This window comes from Triplophysa rosa, linkage group LG8 (assembly GCF_024868665.1).
Source record: "Triplophysa rosa linkage group LG8, Trosa_1v2, whole genome shotgun sequence".
Taxonomy (NCBI): Eukaryota; Metazoa; Chordata; class Actinopteri; order Cypriniformes; family Nemacheilidae; genus Triplophysa; species Triplophysa rosa.
In genome coordinates, this window is record NC_079897.1 from 27,075,033 (window position 1) to 27,092,471 (window position 17,439).

Below are 17,439 nucleotides of genomic sequence, written 5' to 3' on the forward strand. Positions count from 1 at the left end.
TCACTTGTGTTTTTTACTAAAACGTCTCGTGCAGTTTGCAAAGTATATAATAATAGGCTATTGAAATCATTTAAATGTGCAATTATTTAATAAGAGATCACTTGTGTAATATATGCATTAGACATAAACACTGACTTTACTAGTGTTGCTTATGTTTATATTTTGCCAGCACAGTTCTTATGCAAAATAGTTAGTTATTAAGATAAATTAAAAACACATGCAGAAATCCACAAGAAACATTTATGAATATACTGAAAGAAAAAAGAACAGAATGGTACGTTTTAGAGAAGATGTTTATTGCACATATCTTTTGATCATTTTATAATATTTCTTCCTATAATCAGCGGTGTAAAGTATTGGAGTAAATGTAATTAGTTACTGTACTTAAGTATCTTTTTGGCTACTTTGTAGTTGTACTGAGTATTAAAGATATTAGCAACTTTTACTCTCATTTGTGTATTTACATACATTTTTGAACAAGTATATGTACTCTTTACTCCACTACATTTGTAATGACTAATGCAATTACACATTACATTTTGCATGGCACCTATCTTTTTTTGCAGCTGTTTATTTTTGCTACAGAAGAATTAATATTGCCATTTAAAGGGCATTGAAGGTACTTCTTGTGAATTTTGCCCTAACTTCTTTATGTGAATACGAGTGCATTGTCAGGTAGTTGACAATCGCTGGCTTTGACTTTTTAATTTTACTTAACATTATTTTATTTATCTGTCATATTGAAGAGACCTTTTTGGAAGGAGTTTGGTTTACCTAGAGCGCTTGAGCTTAAATGAGACTTGGGTGTTTGTAATAGATGTTATGGTGTTATAAAATGGCTATATGGTGTAGGCCATGATTTGTTGCAATTTTGAGGTGTTCAGTCTAACAGTAAAATACACGGTTTTGTAAACCGTCCCCTCAGTTTTTGAAATCTGTACCCACAAATTTGAAATCTGTACCCAAAAATCCGAGAGCACGGATTGGAAACTCGAGGGTACAGTTTATTAATCCGAGAGCACGGATTGGAAACTCGAGGGTACAGTTTATTAATCTGAGAGCACGGATTGGAAATTTGTGGGTACAGTTTATTAATCTGAGAGCACGGATTGGAAATTTGTGGGTACAGTTTATTAATCCGAGAGCACGGTTTTATAAACCGAGGGAACGAATTACGAAACTGTGGCCACGGATTTGCGGGTCTTGATTTTTTTCTCTGACCGGTGAGCAGACGGGCTCCGTATTAAAATGATACTTCAGGCCTGAATCAAAATTTCCCCATGTTTTACTCACCCTCAAGGCATCCTAACTGAATGTGACTTTTTTTCTTGAAGAATAATTTTCTATATGGATATTTCTCATAAACAAAAGCATGGATTCGCTTCAAAAGACCTTTGTTAAGACCACAGAGCCGTTTCGAGCCGTTCTTTGATCGATTGGATGCATTTTATGGAGCTTCAAAAAACTGCCCCCCATTCACTCCCATTCTACCACTTGGAAGTAAAAGGATACGTGGCATTATAACTCAGACTGCATTATTCTTCAAGAAAGTCCCATTCACTTAGGAAGCCTTTAGTAAAACATGGGGAAATTTTGATTCAAATCTGAAGTACCGCTTTAAGCCAGGATTGTATAAACAAAGACACATAGGTGTTCTTTTTATTTATACTGTATCTCATATTATGTTTTTGAATAATCATTTATTGTAGACACTTTTCCAACCCTAACATATCAAAATGACCCACTTTCATTGCTGACAGCGAGATTCGGGGAGTTACTTTTTAAGTTTTTAACGCAGCCGCGCTTAATCTCGCGAAGAAGAGCAAGTAGTGGAAGGTTGTCGCTCATAATTGTGACGTCATCGAACTCGCGCATACAGACAGATGTTTATCAGTACAAACAGTCAGTCAGTCAGTCAGTCACGGCGTGCTCGTTCAACGCGTTTACATCGATCACCGCTTCGCTTTAAAACCACGGATTGTCTGATCTCAGACCAGTGCACGAGAGAGCCCACATCACATCCGCGAGAGACTTCTGTTCTGTTCTGGAAGAGCAGCAGCAGCCCGTGGTGAGTGACAAAACATGTTTGTTCTTATCAAAGTGTCTAAACTCCACACAAACAAACTTGAAGTATCGTACATGTCCTGTCACGATGTCTGAGTTTCGCGACTCGAGTATCGCGGCCAAAAGTACAAAACAATACAATGTTCATAACGGTAACTTTTATAGCGCGTTAAAAAACAACGGCGGTTGATCACAAAAGCACACGACCAGCTTATATAACTATAATAATCGAGTGTAAAACGAGTATAATATTAAACACCAATTGAGAATAAATGTGTTTTAAATGTGTTGGGCAGATGTTATATTCATACACACGGGACCGTGTTTTTGCTGTCATGGAAACATGAATGTTCACAATAGTGATGCTATTGTCGAGAAATCCCTTGAACTTGAATTCAATTGAATGTGTAAATGATCATCTGGTTGTTTTCTTTCTTTCTCTCACACTTAAAACATGAGCCTAGTTACACCATGTGTTGTATAACCATTGGCAAAATGTGAAATGTACAGATACACTGAATGGTCATCATACAGTATGTGTAGTATTATCATGATATGGAAAGTGAATTGTTGTGTTTTTCATTTTGCAGAGAGAAAATTATCCCAAATAAATTTCGGTGTTTAAGGCCCATGAGTGTCGCCGAACAACAAGCAGATTGTGCAGGTAAAGTTTGCCATCTTCATTTTCAAACATATCACTTGAGTGGAAGGAAAAGTGCATCAAGTTTCGTCTTGAAAAGCATATTTAAGATGAAAGTATGATTTTGCAGGTGTCGGTGCGTTGCGTCCTCAACCATCACCTGAGAGGAGGTCCGTCAAACCACGGACACCAATCAGAAGAAGTGGGTGCAGCGTCTGTGGCTCCATGCCATCTTTCAGTGAGTGTGTTAAAACAACATTAAACCAGCACGCTAAAGTCATATTTAATACTGTAAATGATGTTCAAATACACAAGCGGTTTCAACATGTAATCAATCCGATGTTATGTTGCTGTTAGACAACCCAGAACCCGGGAGAATCCTGTTCGCAATGACCACAGACGACAGATGGAGCGCCGCCTGGTCTCAGAGCGTCACATGGCACTCACGTGAGTTCATAAAAGAAATAAAGCCGCTGTGATTCAAATGATACAAGATCGTCTCTATTAACGTGAAATAAATATGCTGCTTTCCAGGTGTCATGCGGCCTCCACTGAGCCAGCAGTCGCTGCAGCAGAAACGGCGCGTCCAGCAGGAGGACATTGAGAGAGAACAGAAAGAAAGCGAGGAGAGAAGACGACGTGACAAAGATACCTGGACATCTCTTCACACAGCTGAAGCAGAGTAAGACATTTCTCATTATTATCATCATTTTATTTGTGGTTTTTGTGGGGAAAAAGTGACACGTGATGTGCACATGAGATGTCATTGGTTTTGTCAATCTTTGGATTCATTTGTTATCGTGAATCCACAGTAGTGTGCAGAAGTCGTGGGCACATGAGATGCTGCACCGTTTTCAACACATTTAAATAGAATGCGCTTTGGATTGTCAAAACCCATTTCCAATCATTCATTGCCATGAGCCCTAATAATCAAGAGAGATTTATGAAAGTTATACAACGACGGTCCGGCCCACACAGAGATCTGATCTCTCCATCACTGAGCCGTTTTCAGGAGTTTTGTGTCTCTGATGGATCTGCTGTAGGACTCCATGTTCATACAAAATATTCACACCATCATCATTACTGTCAAAGAATGGGTGGATATCCGTAAACCTCTTGAAAACTATTTTCGTGTTACAACATGCAATGTGCCTGAGACTTTTGCAGAGTACTGAACGTGAAGATGAGCGGCTCACATGAGGTGTGACCTCGTGACTGACTCCAACTCGCCTGAACTTAGCAGTGAGAACTGAATCATAATTCTCATCCCAATGATTGATTTCACAGGGCTCGGAGTTTGAAGATGTCCATTCGAGAGGATGACACAGTCATCTGGCGACTGGATGAGCAGATACGAGAGCTGAGAATGTAAGTAGACACTTCACGCGTCTAAATATACTCCAGACAAAAAAATCAGTTAAGGAGCCTTTGGCTCCTATAGAGGAAAAACACAGGCGCCAAACTTACATTTTTAAATGACGTACTTTTAGTTATCCTGTTGTATGTTGTTTTGCTCACGTAACGTTTTTTCAGACTTTTGATGTTAATTCTGCAGTAAAATTTGGGAAAAATCTGCAGAATTCTATGGAACAGTATCAAATGTGTTTGCATTTGTCCACAAATATAATTGTGTGTAAATGTGTTCAGATAGTCTTAAAATGCTGCTGTCTATACTGTACATTTGAATGCAGTTGATAGGCAGAGAAGCTTTGTTATTGACTGATGCTTTAAACTCTGAATGCACCAGACCACATTTCTACTCTTGAACCAACAGCAAAGGTGCATGTCTGGAGCCCTGATACACGAGTATTCTTCTTGTGCTTCTTTACATTTCAGTTGCACACAAACAGTGGTTTACCTTGATGAATACCATCCCTGTTATGTAATCCCATTACAGTGAAATCAAGAATCACCAGGAAACATCGAAGATGTTCGACAATTATGAATCGGATCTTCTGAAACTCGTCCCACGTAAACTGAGGAAAAGCATCAAGTGCAACCTAGAGGTGTGTTTGCTCTTTTCTTTAAATATGATGAAATTGATGTGCTTGCATGTGATTATGTTTATTTCTCACTTTGTTTAAATTGTGTTTGTGTAAAACAGGACACCCAGATTGGACACCAAGACAACATGGTGCCGCTGAAAATGATGTGAGTTGGGACGACAGGAACTCTCTCATTGATTTCACAATGACTGCACATCAGCAACAGCTGCTAGAGTGTGTTTCTGAGTTTTGTTTTGTGTGTTTTTGTCTAGAAAAGAGCAGTTAGGCTCAATAGCTGAGCGCCAGACAAACATCTCGAAGGACATCAAGAGCAAGATAGAGAAACTGGAAAGAGTGAATCGGGAGAGGAACGTAATGTTCTACAAGAGAAGAGACCACATCGTAAGTGCCCGAGCTCTAGCGCATGTGTGCTCGCTAGTGATGCGCGGATTGTGCTTATATCTGCGGGTCGGGCGGGTAAGGTAATTGCGGGTGGGTCGCAGGTGGATAAGATCAGTCATTAATTATGCAAATATTTTCATTAGGCAGACAGGCACTAATTTGCGGACTCTCAGTTAAAAAAAACGTGTGTCGCGAGGATGGGACGGGGTCCATCCTTAAAGCAGAAATGGAGGCCAAACAGATCCGAGTGAAAATTTGAAAAGGAGAATTAAATGAAATCAGAGTCAACTGCACCAGATTTGGCTCCGATGTTTGTTAGTTTATAAAGTCATTGCTTGGGCGGAACATTATAGTTTGTGTGTTGTAATGACAGAAACCGCGATATCCTCATTAAAGTCTGAAGGGAGTCATAAAGCCTGGGTTTATTTGATGAAAAATGTAGGCAAATCTGGGCAAAGCCAAACATTTGTTTAATAAGTAAGTGCCTAAGATCAGCGTATTATTTATCAGAGATGCGCACATGAGCTCTAACGTCACGGAAGCTGCTCTTAAAAACGACTGATCCACTGACATCACGCTTAAAAACAAAGAATTAGAATTGGAATGAATAATGTGACGATCGGGTCAGAGAAAATGATAGGTGAGGGTGGGTGGCGGGTGGATGATTTGTTTGAAGCAGCAGATTCGGGTGACATTTGAGCTGATCTGCGCATCTCTAGTGCTCGCACGGATGTCAATGCTGGACACGTGAACACATCATGATGTTTCTCTCTTGTCCAACAGAGTTTGCTGAAGAACATCAATTTGAAAATCCGAGATTCTGAGGAGGCTCTCAAAAAGAGTCAAATGGAGCTGGTCAGACGCTTCAGAAAGTTCGGTGAGGTCAACGCGTGTAACGTATTTAAACCTGCAGATGAAGACACCTTCATGAAAGCTCACTCTCTCTCTCTTTCTTCCACAGTGAACGACGGTTAATCCTAACCCACACGCAAGAACTGCAGACCTGAAGACAGCACAAGACGTCTGGACACCAATACCCTACTAACAAGCTAGCATACCGTGTTGCTAAAGTATGCTAGCATGTTACTAGGGTATTTCTGTTGGTAATTAGGTGTTGCTAGGGTGTTGTAGCTGGTTACTACGGCATTTATCTTGTTGCTATGTGTTGTTAAGGTTCTTTAACTCTTTACTGTGTGTCGCTAAGGTGTTCTAGCTTCTTCCTAAGGTATTTTGGCTGGTAATTAGGTGTTGCTAGGGTGTTGTAGCTGGTTACTACGGCATTTATCTTGTTGCTATGTGTTGTTAAGGTTCTTTAACTCTTTACTGTGTGTCGCTAAGGTGTTCTAGCTTCTTCCTAAGGTATTTTGGCTGGTAATTAGGTGTTGCTAGGGTGTTGTAGCTGGTTACTACGGCATTTATCTTGTTGCTATGTGTTGTTAAGGTTCTTTAACTCTTTACTGTGTGTCGCTAAGGTGTTCTAGCTTCTTCCTAAGGTATTTTGGCTGGTAATTAGGTGTTGCTAGGGTGTTGTAGCTGGTTACTACGGCATTTATCTTGTTGCTATGTGTTGTTAAGGTTCTTTAACTCTTTACTGTGTGTCGCTAAGGTGTTCTAGCTTCTTCCTAAGGTATTTTGGCTGGTAATTAGGTGTTGCTAGGGTGTTGTAGCTGGTTACTACGGCATTTATCTTGTTGCTATGTGTTGTTAAGGTTCTTTAACTCTTTACTGTGTGTCGCTAAGGTGTTCTAGCTTCTTCCTAAGGTATTTTGGCTGGTAATTAGGTGTTGCTAGGGTGTTGTAGCTGGTTACTACGGCATTTATCTTGTTGCTATGTGTTGTTAAGGTTCTTTAACTCTTTACTGTGTGTCGCTAAGGTGTTCTAGCTTCTTCCTAAGGTATTTTGGCTGGTAATTAGGTGTTGCTAGGGTGTTGTAGCTGGTTACTACGGCATTTATCTTGTTGCTATGTGTTGTTAAGGTTCTTTAACTCTTTACTGTGTGTCGCTAAGGTGTTCTAGCTTCTTCCTAAGGTATTTTGGCTGGTAATTAGGTGTTGCTAGGGTGTTGTAGCTGGTTACTACGGCATTTATCTTGTTGCTATGTGTTGTTAAGGTTCTTTAACTCTTTACTGTGTGTCGCTAAGGTGTTCTAGCTTCTTCCTAAGGTATTTTGGCTGGTAATTAGGGTTTGCTAGGGCGTTGTAGCTGCTTACTAACAGGGCTCCAGACAAAAAATCAGTTAAGGAGCCATTGGCTCCCATAGGGAAAAAAAGCAGTTGCCAAATTATTTTTTTAAGAGCCATATAACATGAACTTACATTTTTAATGACATACTTTTAGTTATACTGTTGTGTGTAAATCTTCCCTCTCATAGGTTTTGCTCGCATAACGTTTTCTTTCAAGTTATTTTCCCTCATAAAATTTGGGAAACATCTGCAGAATTCCACAGAATAGTTTTAAATGTGTTTACATTTGTACACAAATATAAATGTGTGTTTAAATAGTCTTAAAGAAAAGAGGCTATATATTTTATTTTATTATTATGAAAGGGCTTGTTACGTTATTACGTATGTTGATTTTAGTTTGTAATAATGACACTTTTCCGCATGTTCACAACACAACGTAAAGATAACTTCAGATAAAACTTATCAAGAGAATTCGCCTGTCGTTCATTGTCGCTGTGAACGGATTTGAAGTGATACAGCGGTGTTATATAACAAATACGTTCCCTGAACTTCTCTGCTATTAGTTTCATTTTAAACGTCTCAAATAACACATTGTTCATCCTCAGGCTCATTAAAATCCGTCACAGCAAACAGCGCATACTACTAACACGCTCACAATGTGTGTGTCTCGCGCAGCTCTTGCTACTAGGGGACCTCGAACCGGGCGTCGGTCCGGCATGCGAGTCGGTCGCGTCTGCCGCTAGAGCACCTCTTGAGGTCTGGAAGTGCACCTTCCCTGAGACCTGCACAGCTCTCTCTCTCGCTAGCCTGGCGGTTTTTAAAAAGTGTGGCGCTTCCGTTGGAAACACTTTAAATAACATGTAAATTTGCACGGTCGCCAGTGGTGATCTCCGCAAAAATATCACTCACAAATTCATATTTTTGGTCGACCATTTTAGGCGCAGTCTGGAGCCCTGACTAGGCTATTTAATCTGGTTGCTGTGTTGTTAAGGTTCTTTAACTGTTAACTGTGTGTTGCTAAGGTATGCTAGCTTGTTACTTGGGCAATTAATCTGATTGCTATTACACTGAAAAAAAAAGATTCTTGAGGGTTAGTAAATATTACCCATGCAAATCAGTTAAATTTTACGTACATATATTAGGTAGCAAAGTAAACTATATGCAAACTTACTGAATCTACTCAATAAAATTGAGGCAACAATTTCCACTCAATTAGATTGAGTAGATTTTATTCTATGTGTTTAAGTAAAGAATACCTAAATTTATCAGATATGAGTCATGACACACGGAAAGAAATGAGATAAAGTCTACCTAATATTTCTCAATATTAATTACTTATATAAATTGAGTAATATCAGTTTATATAACCGACAACAGTTCATCTACATATTATGAATGATAAATATTGAATGATTAAACACTAAATATGACTTATTCAGAGAAGCTTGAATTGACCTCAAAATGGTCAGAAACAGATCATCACATCAATTGCTTTTATTGACCAAATAACAAACGTCTAAAAAAACCCTTTTTGACAATGAACACAAGATTAATTTGATGTCACCATTATTGTGATCAGTGTTCACTTTAGTTGACTTCTTGACTCTTGCACTTCACGAAGTTACTTCTCTTTTACCAATCACAGCTCTTGTTCATGCACAACACTTCTGTGTTAATAACAAAAGAGTTTGCTGCATTAGTATAATATGTTACATAATAAAAGTGAATGCAAAGTGAGTCAAGAGGTCAACTAAAGTGAACTAGAAGTATGCACTTGTTCAGAACAGCTTCAGGACTTCTTGTTGGCATGTACTGGATCAACACTGCCTCTGGGTCTATACCAACCATTATTATGGTTATAGACTCAACTCAACTTTATTTATATAGCGCTTTTACAATTTTCATTGTTACAAAGCAGCTGCACATGAGACACATTGACTACAAGCAAAACAATCAAAGTTGTACCTGCAAAAACAAGAAAAGGTTGAAAACACAGAAGACAGACACACCCACACACAAAACACTCCACACACACAACACGCACACGCACCAACACACACAGACACACAGACACACACACACACACACACACACGTACGTACACAGACAAGTACGCACACACACACACGCTCAGTGAGAGCACACATTTAGGATAAAGGAGAGAGAAGCACAGGTCAAATATAACAGATAATAAATTCCTATATGCAATATTAATTAAGTAAAACTTTAAGATTCTAAAGCAGCCCCCCCGGTCAGGCAGATAGTGCAAAAACAGTATGCAAACGGTGGCGAGGAACCCAAAACTCTAATCGAGAAAAAAAACCTCAGGAGAACCCAGGCCCAACCAGGGGATTCCAGTTCCCCTCTGGCAAAAGCTGCTGCCTCTGCACAAGCTCCAGAGAACTTGCACAACAAGGCTAAATAAAATAAATAAACTTAATAATAAAATAAATTATAGTTTAAGATTATCATTAATAATCTAATAGCATTTGAAATTTTGTGGTGAAGACATGTCAAGAGACCGCGTCCTTCTTTATCCAGCTCTATCATCTCAGCTCTTGTCAGGTCCCCACTTCCCATTCTCCGCTCTACCATCAGGTCAGGCCATGAACTGCATCCTGCTCGCTGTGGTAACCTTGGAACAATGAGACAAGACTGGCTGAGAGTAGAGTACTGTTCTGTACTCTTTGATGCAACAAGTACATCAGTTGTGTTTTTGGTTCCGGTTGATCTAACTAATGCAGCCTAAACCCTCTGAAGATTTATATTATGGAAGAGTAGTGTATGCAAGATTAAAAAGATGCGTCTTTAGTCTAGATTTAAACTGACAGAGTGTGTCTGCCTCCCGGACAGTGCAGGGAAGACTATTCCAAAGTTTAGGCGCTAGATAGGAAAAGGATCTACCACCTGCACTTGATTTTGAAATTCTAGGTATTACCAACTGACAGGACGCCTGAGAGCGTAATGCACGTGAAGGACTGTAATACAAAAGGAGTTCATTCAAGTACTGAGGAGCTAAACCATGTAAGGCTTTATAGGTAATAAGCAAGATTTTAAAGTTAACGCGATGCTTTATAGGTAACCAGTGCAAGGTTGACAGAACCGGGCTAATATGTTCATACTTTTTTGTACGTGTAAGAACTCGAGCTGCCGCGTTTTGGACCAATTGGAGTTTTTGTAATAAGCCTGCAGGGCAACCACCTAACAGTGCATTACAGTAATCTAGTCTTGATGTCATGAATGCATGAATTAACTTCTCTGCATCTGAGATTGACAGCATATGACGTAGTTTAGATATATTCTTAAGATGGAAAAACGCAATTTTACAGGTGTTGGCGACGTGGCTCTCAAATGACAGATTACTATCGAATAGAACGCCAAGATTCTTTGCTGACGACGAGGGTTTTATGGAACATCCGTCAATAGTTAAACAGTATTCTTGGTTGTTACTTATAGCAGTTTTCGGTCCAATAAGTAACACTTCCGTTTTGTCCGAGTTCAGTAATAAAAAGTTGTTACTCATCCAGTTTTTTATATCGACTATGCATTCCATTATTCGATGGAACTGCTGTGTTTCATGAGGCTTCGAGGAAATATAAAGTTGAGTATCATCAGCATAACAGTGAAAGCTAACTCCGTGTCGCTTTATTATATCTCCTAGAGGTAGCATGTATAATGCGAAGAGCAGAGGCCCTAAGACTGAGCCCTGTGGTACACCGTACTGGACTTGCGATTTGCGTGACACCTCATTGTTTATTGCTACAAATTGAAAACGGTCGGATAAATAAGATTTAAACCATTTCAAAGCTATTCCCTTAATGCCGACATAATTTTCGAGTCTATGTAGGAGTGTGCTGTGGTCAATGGTATCGAATGCAGCACTAAGGTCTAGCAGCACCAATAACGAGATACAACCTCGGTCAGACGCCAATAGCAGATCATTTGTAACTCTGATCAAAGCAGTCTCTGTACTGTGACATGCTCTAAATCCAGACTGGAATTCTTCATTGATGTCATTCCTTTGGAGGAAGGAGCATAATTGAGTTGAAACTACTTTTTCCAGAACTTTAGATATGAAAGGTAGATTCGATATAGGCCTGTAGTTCCTTAGTTCTCTAGGGTCGAGTTGGGGTTTTTTGACAAGGGGCCTTATAACAGCCACCTTATATGCTTTAGGCACATGTCCTAATGTCAGAGATGAGTTAATAATACCAAGAAGAGGATCTATAATTTCTGGGAGCATCTCTTTCAGTAGATTTGTAGGTATAGGGTCTAGTATGCATGTTGTTGATTTAGATGATCTAATAATTTTAGACAGCTCATCTTGATCTACGGTATAAAATAATTGCATTTTCTCCTTAAGGGCGCTGTAGTTAGTTTGTTCAGCGGGTTTCACTTCTGATTGCATTGTTATAATTTTTTCTCTAATATCTTGGATTTTATATGTGAAGTAGTTCATAAATTCATCACTGCTATGCTGATATACAGGATCAGAAGTCACTGACGATTTATTTTTTGTTAATTTAGCCACCGTGTTAAATAAAAACCTAGGATTGTGCTGGTTTTCTTCTATTAGTGATGAAAAGTAGGCGGATCTAGAAGTTATTAGGGCTTTCCTGTATTTTCGAATACTATCCTTCCATGCTGTACGAAATACCTCTAATTTAGTTTTCTTAAAGTTGCGCTCCATTTTTCGGGCCGCTTTCTTTAGAGCCTGAGTGTGTTCATTATACCACGGTGTGGGGCTGCCATTTTTAATCTTCTTTAAACGTAGTGGAGCAACTTTGTCTAGCGTTACCGAGAAGGTGGAATTAAAATTTTCAGTGGTAATGTCAAGATCTTCAACGTTATTTCTCATGATTTGAGACAATTCGGGCAGATTATCGAGAAACGCATCTTTGGTAGTTGAAGTTATTGTTCTACCATATTTGTAACAATGAGTTTTATTTGCAGCCGTAGGCCAGTGAAGCAAACATAATACCAGATAATGATCCGAAATGTCTTCACTCTGCTGAAGGATTTTAACGTCGTCCACATTTATACCGTAAGACAGTATTAAATCTAAAGTATGATTACGAAGGTGAGTGGGTCCTGACACATGTTGACTAATGCCCATGGAGTTAAGAGTGTCTTTGAAAGCCATTCCTAAGGCATCTGTAACGTTATCTACGTGGATGTTAAAGTCACCAACGACAAGGAGTCTATCTGCGGCCAGTACTAGTTCTGATAAGAACCCACCAAATTCTTTAATAAAATCTGTGTGGTGCCCTGGAGGCCTATATACAATAGCTAGAATCAATTTAAAAAGAGTTTTATCTTTAGTATTAGGTGTTGAAACATGAAGAACCATGACTTCAAAAGAATTATATTTAGAGTTCGACTTCTGGGAAATGCTAAGAGAGTTATTGTAAAGTGCTGCGACACCTCCCCCTCTGCCTTTTAGACGAGGCTCGTGTTTATAATAATAATCTTGGGGGACAGATTCATTTAAAGCAATATAATCATCTGGTTTTAGCCATGTTTCTGTCAAACAGAGCATGTCTATTTTATGATCTGTTATCATATCGTTAACAAAAAGTGCTTTATTACAGAGAGATCTAATATTTAGCAATCCGAGTCGTAACAGTTGATTATCTGTATTTTGTTCATGTTTAGTTTGTTTAACGTTTATTAAATTACTTTCAAGAGATTTACGCATTATTTTATGACAATAGACAATAACAACAATCACAGGCTTTTACGTTCAATGCTATGATATGCTAGCTTCTCACTGGGTATTTTGGCTAGTAATTAGGTGTTGCTAGGGTGTTGCAGCTCGTTACTAGGGCATTCAATCTGGTTGCCATGTGATGTTAGGTTTTTAGGTACCTGTAGATGAGTGATCAGTTTTAATGTAATGGCAGATTACTGTTGTGTTGGGTAAGTTACTCTGAAAAAGTAATGAATTACTAGTTACTCATTACATATTCAATAGTGTAATTAGATTGCTGCACAAATGACTCTCAAAAAGTATTTAATGACTTATGATTCAAGGTTAGACATGAAACAGCTCTTTTAATTCGTTCAAATAAATCATATAAACTACATGAAGTAGTATTATTAACTGACCAAAGTATAGAAATGTGAGAATTATACATTAAAGCACGGATTTTAAAGTTCGACTTTGAATTTTGATGTCAATGCCACTATTGCGCACACATATATTACACACAGTATTTAGTTTAATTACTGAAGTAACTGAAATTAAATTACTGAAAAATGAGAGTAATCCCTTACTTTACTTTTTCAGGTGGAAAGTAATTAAATTACAATAATTAATTACTTATTGCTAGTTACACCCAACACTGTTCAGGTAATATCAGGCATCATTGCTGTATTAACCACCATTTGAAACAAATGTACAGTATAATGTGTTTAACAGTGCTATACAGTATGAATAAAGTGGACATTGACATTAATGTAATGTAAGTCACTTTGGATAAAAGTGTCTGCCAAATGCACAAATGTGAATGTACAGCAAAACAGCTGACATACTAACAGATTCATATTGACTGATGTGAAAAATAATGCTTATGTCCTTTCAAAAGTGTCCAAATGTATGCGTCTTTAATAAAAAAACAATATCTATGAAAACGCCAACTCGATATATTGTCCATTTTGTGTTTTCATTTTTACAAATAATTTACCAGAAAGTCATTGATTGATTGGTTGTAAATGATTGATCAATCAGCAGTTGATCAGAAAATCTTTGTATACAATGTTATTTTTGTTTTTCTTCTTGCTTTTGTTGGCACTAATGAGATGGTAACACATTGGTGAGATCACACCTCTCATCAGAGGAAAGAGGATGGTGTTTATGGCATGGTTTGAATGTCACTTCAGGCTTTTGTGTGAATGTCTGGTGTGTGTGTATCTTCAGGAAGTTATTACGAGTAAGGTTACTAATATGCCTTGCTCTGTTACATCCAGTTTAATGGTGTGTGCTGAGGGGAGAAAGCAATCATGGGAGGTGAGCAGCCCACTGCTCTCTCTCAGGTCCTGTGTCAGCGGGCCCAGGTGTCTTTGGCACTGACATTACAGCGAGGCAATGAGCTACAGCAAACAGAGATGAGTTTCCCCGCCGACCTCCAGCACCTCTCAGATACCATGACAACCAAACTTTAGCATCGTTCACCTCCTTGAAGTCAAATGTTTCATTTTGAAAGATATTGAACTCTCTCTGGATTAAATGTCACTAGGTTTGTTATTGTGTATCTTAATGCAGTGCCATCTCTTGTACTTTACAGTTAAATGTGTTGTGAACACAAGAGGGCGCTATTAGTACAGTATCTGACACGGAAATGGCACATTACATTCAGACTTCACTTTAAATCTCTGCAGATGCTTTCTCACATACAGAAGCAAGAGTTTATGTTATTTTATTTTTGCAATGTTACCCCTGTTACCTAAAGCAGATAGACGTGACTGTTAAAATCCTGTGTTTCTCAAATGTTGCCCTGGGGGAGTTTAACTCCAATCCTGATCAAACACACCTGAACAAGATAATAAAGGATCACTAGATGGTTATTTTAATCTTTCTGTTCATTGAAATCACATAAAATATTGACCTAAAAATGATTGGAAAAATTGAAAATTTGCCCCCAAAATACATTTAAAGCACTTGAGTATTAATAAACAAAAACTAAAATACAAATGAATAATTCATCTTATATTGTGACATAGAACAAACACATAAATTATCAAATGACAATATTGCTAAAACTTTAACTAAAATCTATTTTTATCTAAAAACAAAAGGTCATTTTAAATATTAATAACACTAAAATCAAAACTAAAACAACTCTGATAGAACATCACAGATAGGTACTGTAAGTGTGATCAGAGTTCTGCAGGACATTGAATGGTAAAATGGTGCAGCGGTGTGACTGGCTGATTCATATACCAGGACAAACCAAAGCATCGCACAGCCGACGCAACACGGTTTGTGTGAGCGGGAACGGAGGTCGTTTCAGATAGTGTGTGATGTTAAAGTGCAGGTGTAGAGCAGGTCACAGTAGATGCTTGTGGGTTGTCATGGAAACAGACATTGCACATGTTGTCATCATTTGTGCTGTGCTGAGGCTGCGGCTGCAGAAACCGTTAAAGAAGAAGCTCTGAGACGTCTGTTTGACGTGATAGCACTTATCCGTTGGGTTCACACGCTTTGTTCATAGACTGGAATCAGGACTGATCTAAAACGACCAGACAGTCCAGAGAGGACTTCTCAGTTTAGACAGGACCACTTTTGTGAAATGCAAAAATGTTTTATTAAATGATAATACAAAAAGTAAATTAATGAAAAAAGTGTGTTGATCTCAATTAGTATCAGTAAAGAGAAACACAAGACATATAGATGACATCACAGATCTCTATAGGTTTAAGGTGGAGATGGAGGGGGCTATGGAATAGAATGGTGTCTGAATGAACGGTGTTTTTAAAGAATATAAATGATATGATACTGTATATGCGTTGAGTCTAGATTGGTAGACGTCTGAAACAGCTGACTGTCAGCGGATGCTTGTGACCTGTCTAAACTGACGCAATGCTTTCAGAGGAGGAACCTAAGAAATTCAAACAATGTGCATCCACTGTCAGCCTGATGCTTTCTGACAGACAAATTGAACAAAAGCTGCATTTCTGATGATAATCAGGGAACGGAGCTTACAGTCGTAACCGAGACCCGTCGCAAGAGGGTACGGAGCGCGGTCGAGGTGGATTCAACCCTCTCGTGCCCCTAAGGAACCTGGTGACCAGGTCATGTTGGCCGAGAGACTTACCCTCCACAAGATCGTGATGACCGGCAATATCGGCTACATACACTTTCAACGTGGATGGGGAGAGGTTACTCTCAAGTCTCTCCTGTAGGAAGACCAACGCTGACCCGATCGGGCAACTCCGTGGGTTCTCCCCGCAGGAAGAACACCAGGACGAGAAGAGACGCCACTTATAAGCGTATAAACGCCTAGTGGCGGGGGCTCTAGCCTGCAGGACAGTTTCTTTGACTGCCAGCGGCAAGCCACTCAAGGTCTCCTCGTCCCGTCCAGGGGCCAGACATGGAGATTCCACCGGCCTGGCTTGGGGTGCCACACCGTGCCCTTCCCCTGTGACAGAAGGTCCTTCGTCAGTGAAATCGGCCAGGGGAAACTGTCGTCAGAGCAATCAGGTCTGTGAACGAAGGAGGCGCAGATCCAGAATGGGGCGCAGTACCCCACCTTTTTTGGGCACTATGACGTACGGGCTGTAAAACCCGGAAGACATCTTGGTTAGAGGGACGGGAGACATGCTCGCAACTGTGAGAAATTTGCTCTTTTGGGTCTGTAGCTCACTGCCGAGATGCACAGGGGAAGTCTGCTATCAGGAGGGAGAAGTCCGCTGCTCTGTGTCGTAAATGCAGCAGTAAAAGTCGTCGACGAATCGAAGAATCTCGAAGAGATAATGCTTGACATAAGCCACACTGGTTCCGAAGAACAAAAAGATGAATGAATGGCCGCCGCCATCTCCCTTTTACACCTGTATGCACGGGGCGGGGATTGGCGTGCGTGTGCCATTCGCCAAGCCCATTGGCGTTTTAAAATTCCTCTTGGAGGTGATAGGTTCTCAAGATCAAACCCCAGTCTGTCTCTCAACACAACGTCGAGAGACCGACTGAAGGGGAACATAATGTAAACACATGCGTCTCAAACCGATCCCTTTGGCTCCATCTACATTTTTCTGCTGTTAGGGCTGCTTTAGCTCAGCCAAAATGACATTTCTCATGATATCTAAAACAAAATCAAAGTGAAAAGAATGAAACCCCTTTAACTCGGGCAATCCATCTTTGAGCTGCCACTGGCGTGGTGATCCATCATTTCCACTGTAAGTGTTGTTTGATTTCACAGAAAATCAGGCTGGAGAGCTCACACTACAGTCTGACTCAAACAAATGAATACATCACATGAAATAATCTTGGCCATTTCTCACTTCCATGACTAGTCACCCACATCTGTTACATGACAAACCATGTGTTTCCTCTCTGTCTGCGATCGGACACCTTAACTGTGTCCAGAACACACTAAATGAAACACTCTTTATCAGATGCCAGAGGACTTTGTTTATTTGGCTCAAACAAATAATTGTAAGTGCTAT

At 39.5% G+C, this 17,439-nt stretch overlaps 1 protein-coding gene across 1 annotated transcript; it reads left to right on the forward strand.

Annotated features, from left to right (window-relative positions):
- Window positions 1–1,882: 1,882 nt before the first annotated feature.
- Window positions 1,883–13,919, forward strand: LOC130558236 (uncharacterized). Its single transcript, XM_057340532.1, has 11 exons — window positions 1,883–2,068; window positions 2,655–2,728; window positions 2,835–2,942; window positions 3,062–3,151; window positions 3,239–3,386; window positions 3,992–4,072; window positions 4,602–4,710; window positions 4,809–4,855; window positions 4,962–5,091; window positions 5,875–5,968; window positions 6,053–13,919. Exons 2-11 carry the CDS (start codon window positions 2,695–2,697, stop codon window positions 6,064–6,066), a joined length of 855 nt encoding a protein of 284 aa, XP_057196515.1. The 5' UTR covers window positions 1,883–2,068; window positions 2,655–2,694; the 3' UTR covers window positions 6,067–13,919.
- The last annotated feature ends 3,520 nt before the right edge of the window (window positions 13,920–17,439 follow it).

Coding starts and splice junctions, on each gene's coding strand:
- LOC130558236 (XM_057340532.1), top strand. CDS start 2,695: ATGAGTGTCGCCGAACAACAAGCAGATTGTGCAG. Junction 2,943..3,061: donor TGGCTCCATGCCATCTTTCA/GTGAGTGTGTTA, acceptor TGTTGCTGTTAG/ACAACCCAGAACCCGGGAGA. Junction 4,856..4,961: donor ATGGTGCCGCTGAAAATGAT/GTGAGTTGGGAC, acceptor GTTTTTGTCTAG/AAAAGAGCAGTTAGGCTCAA.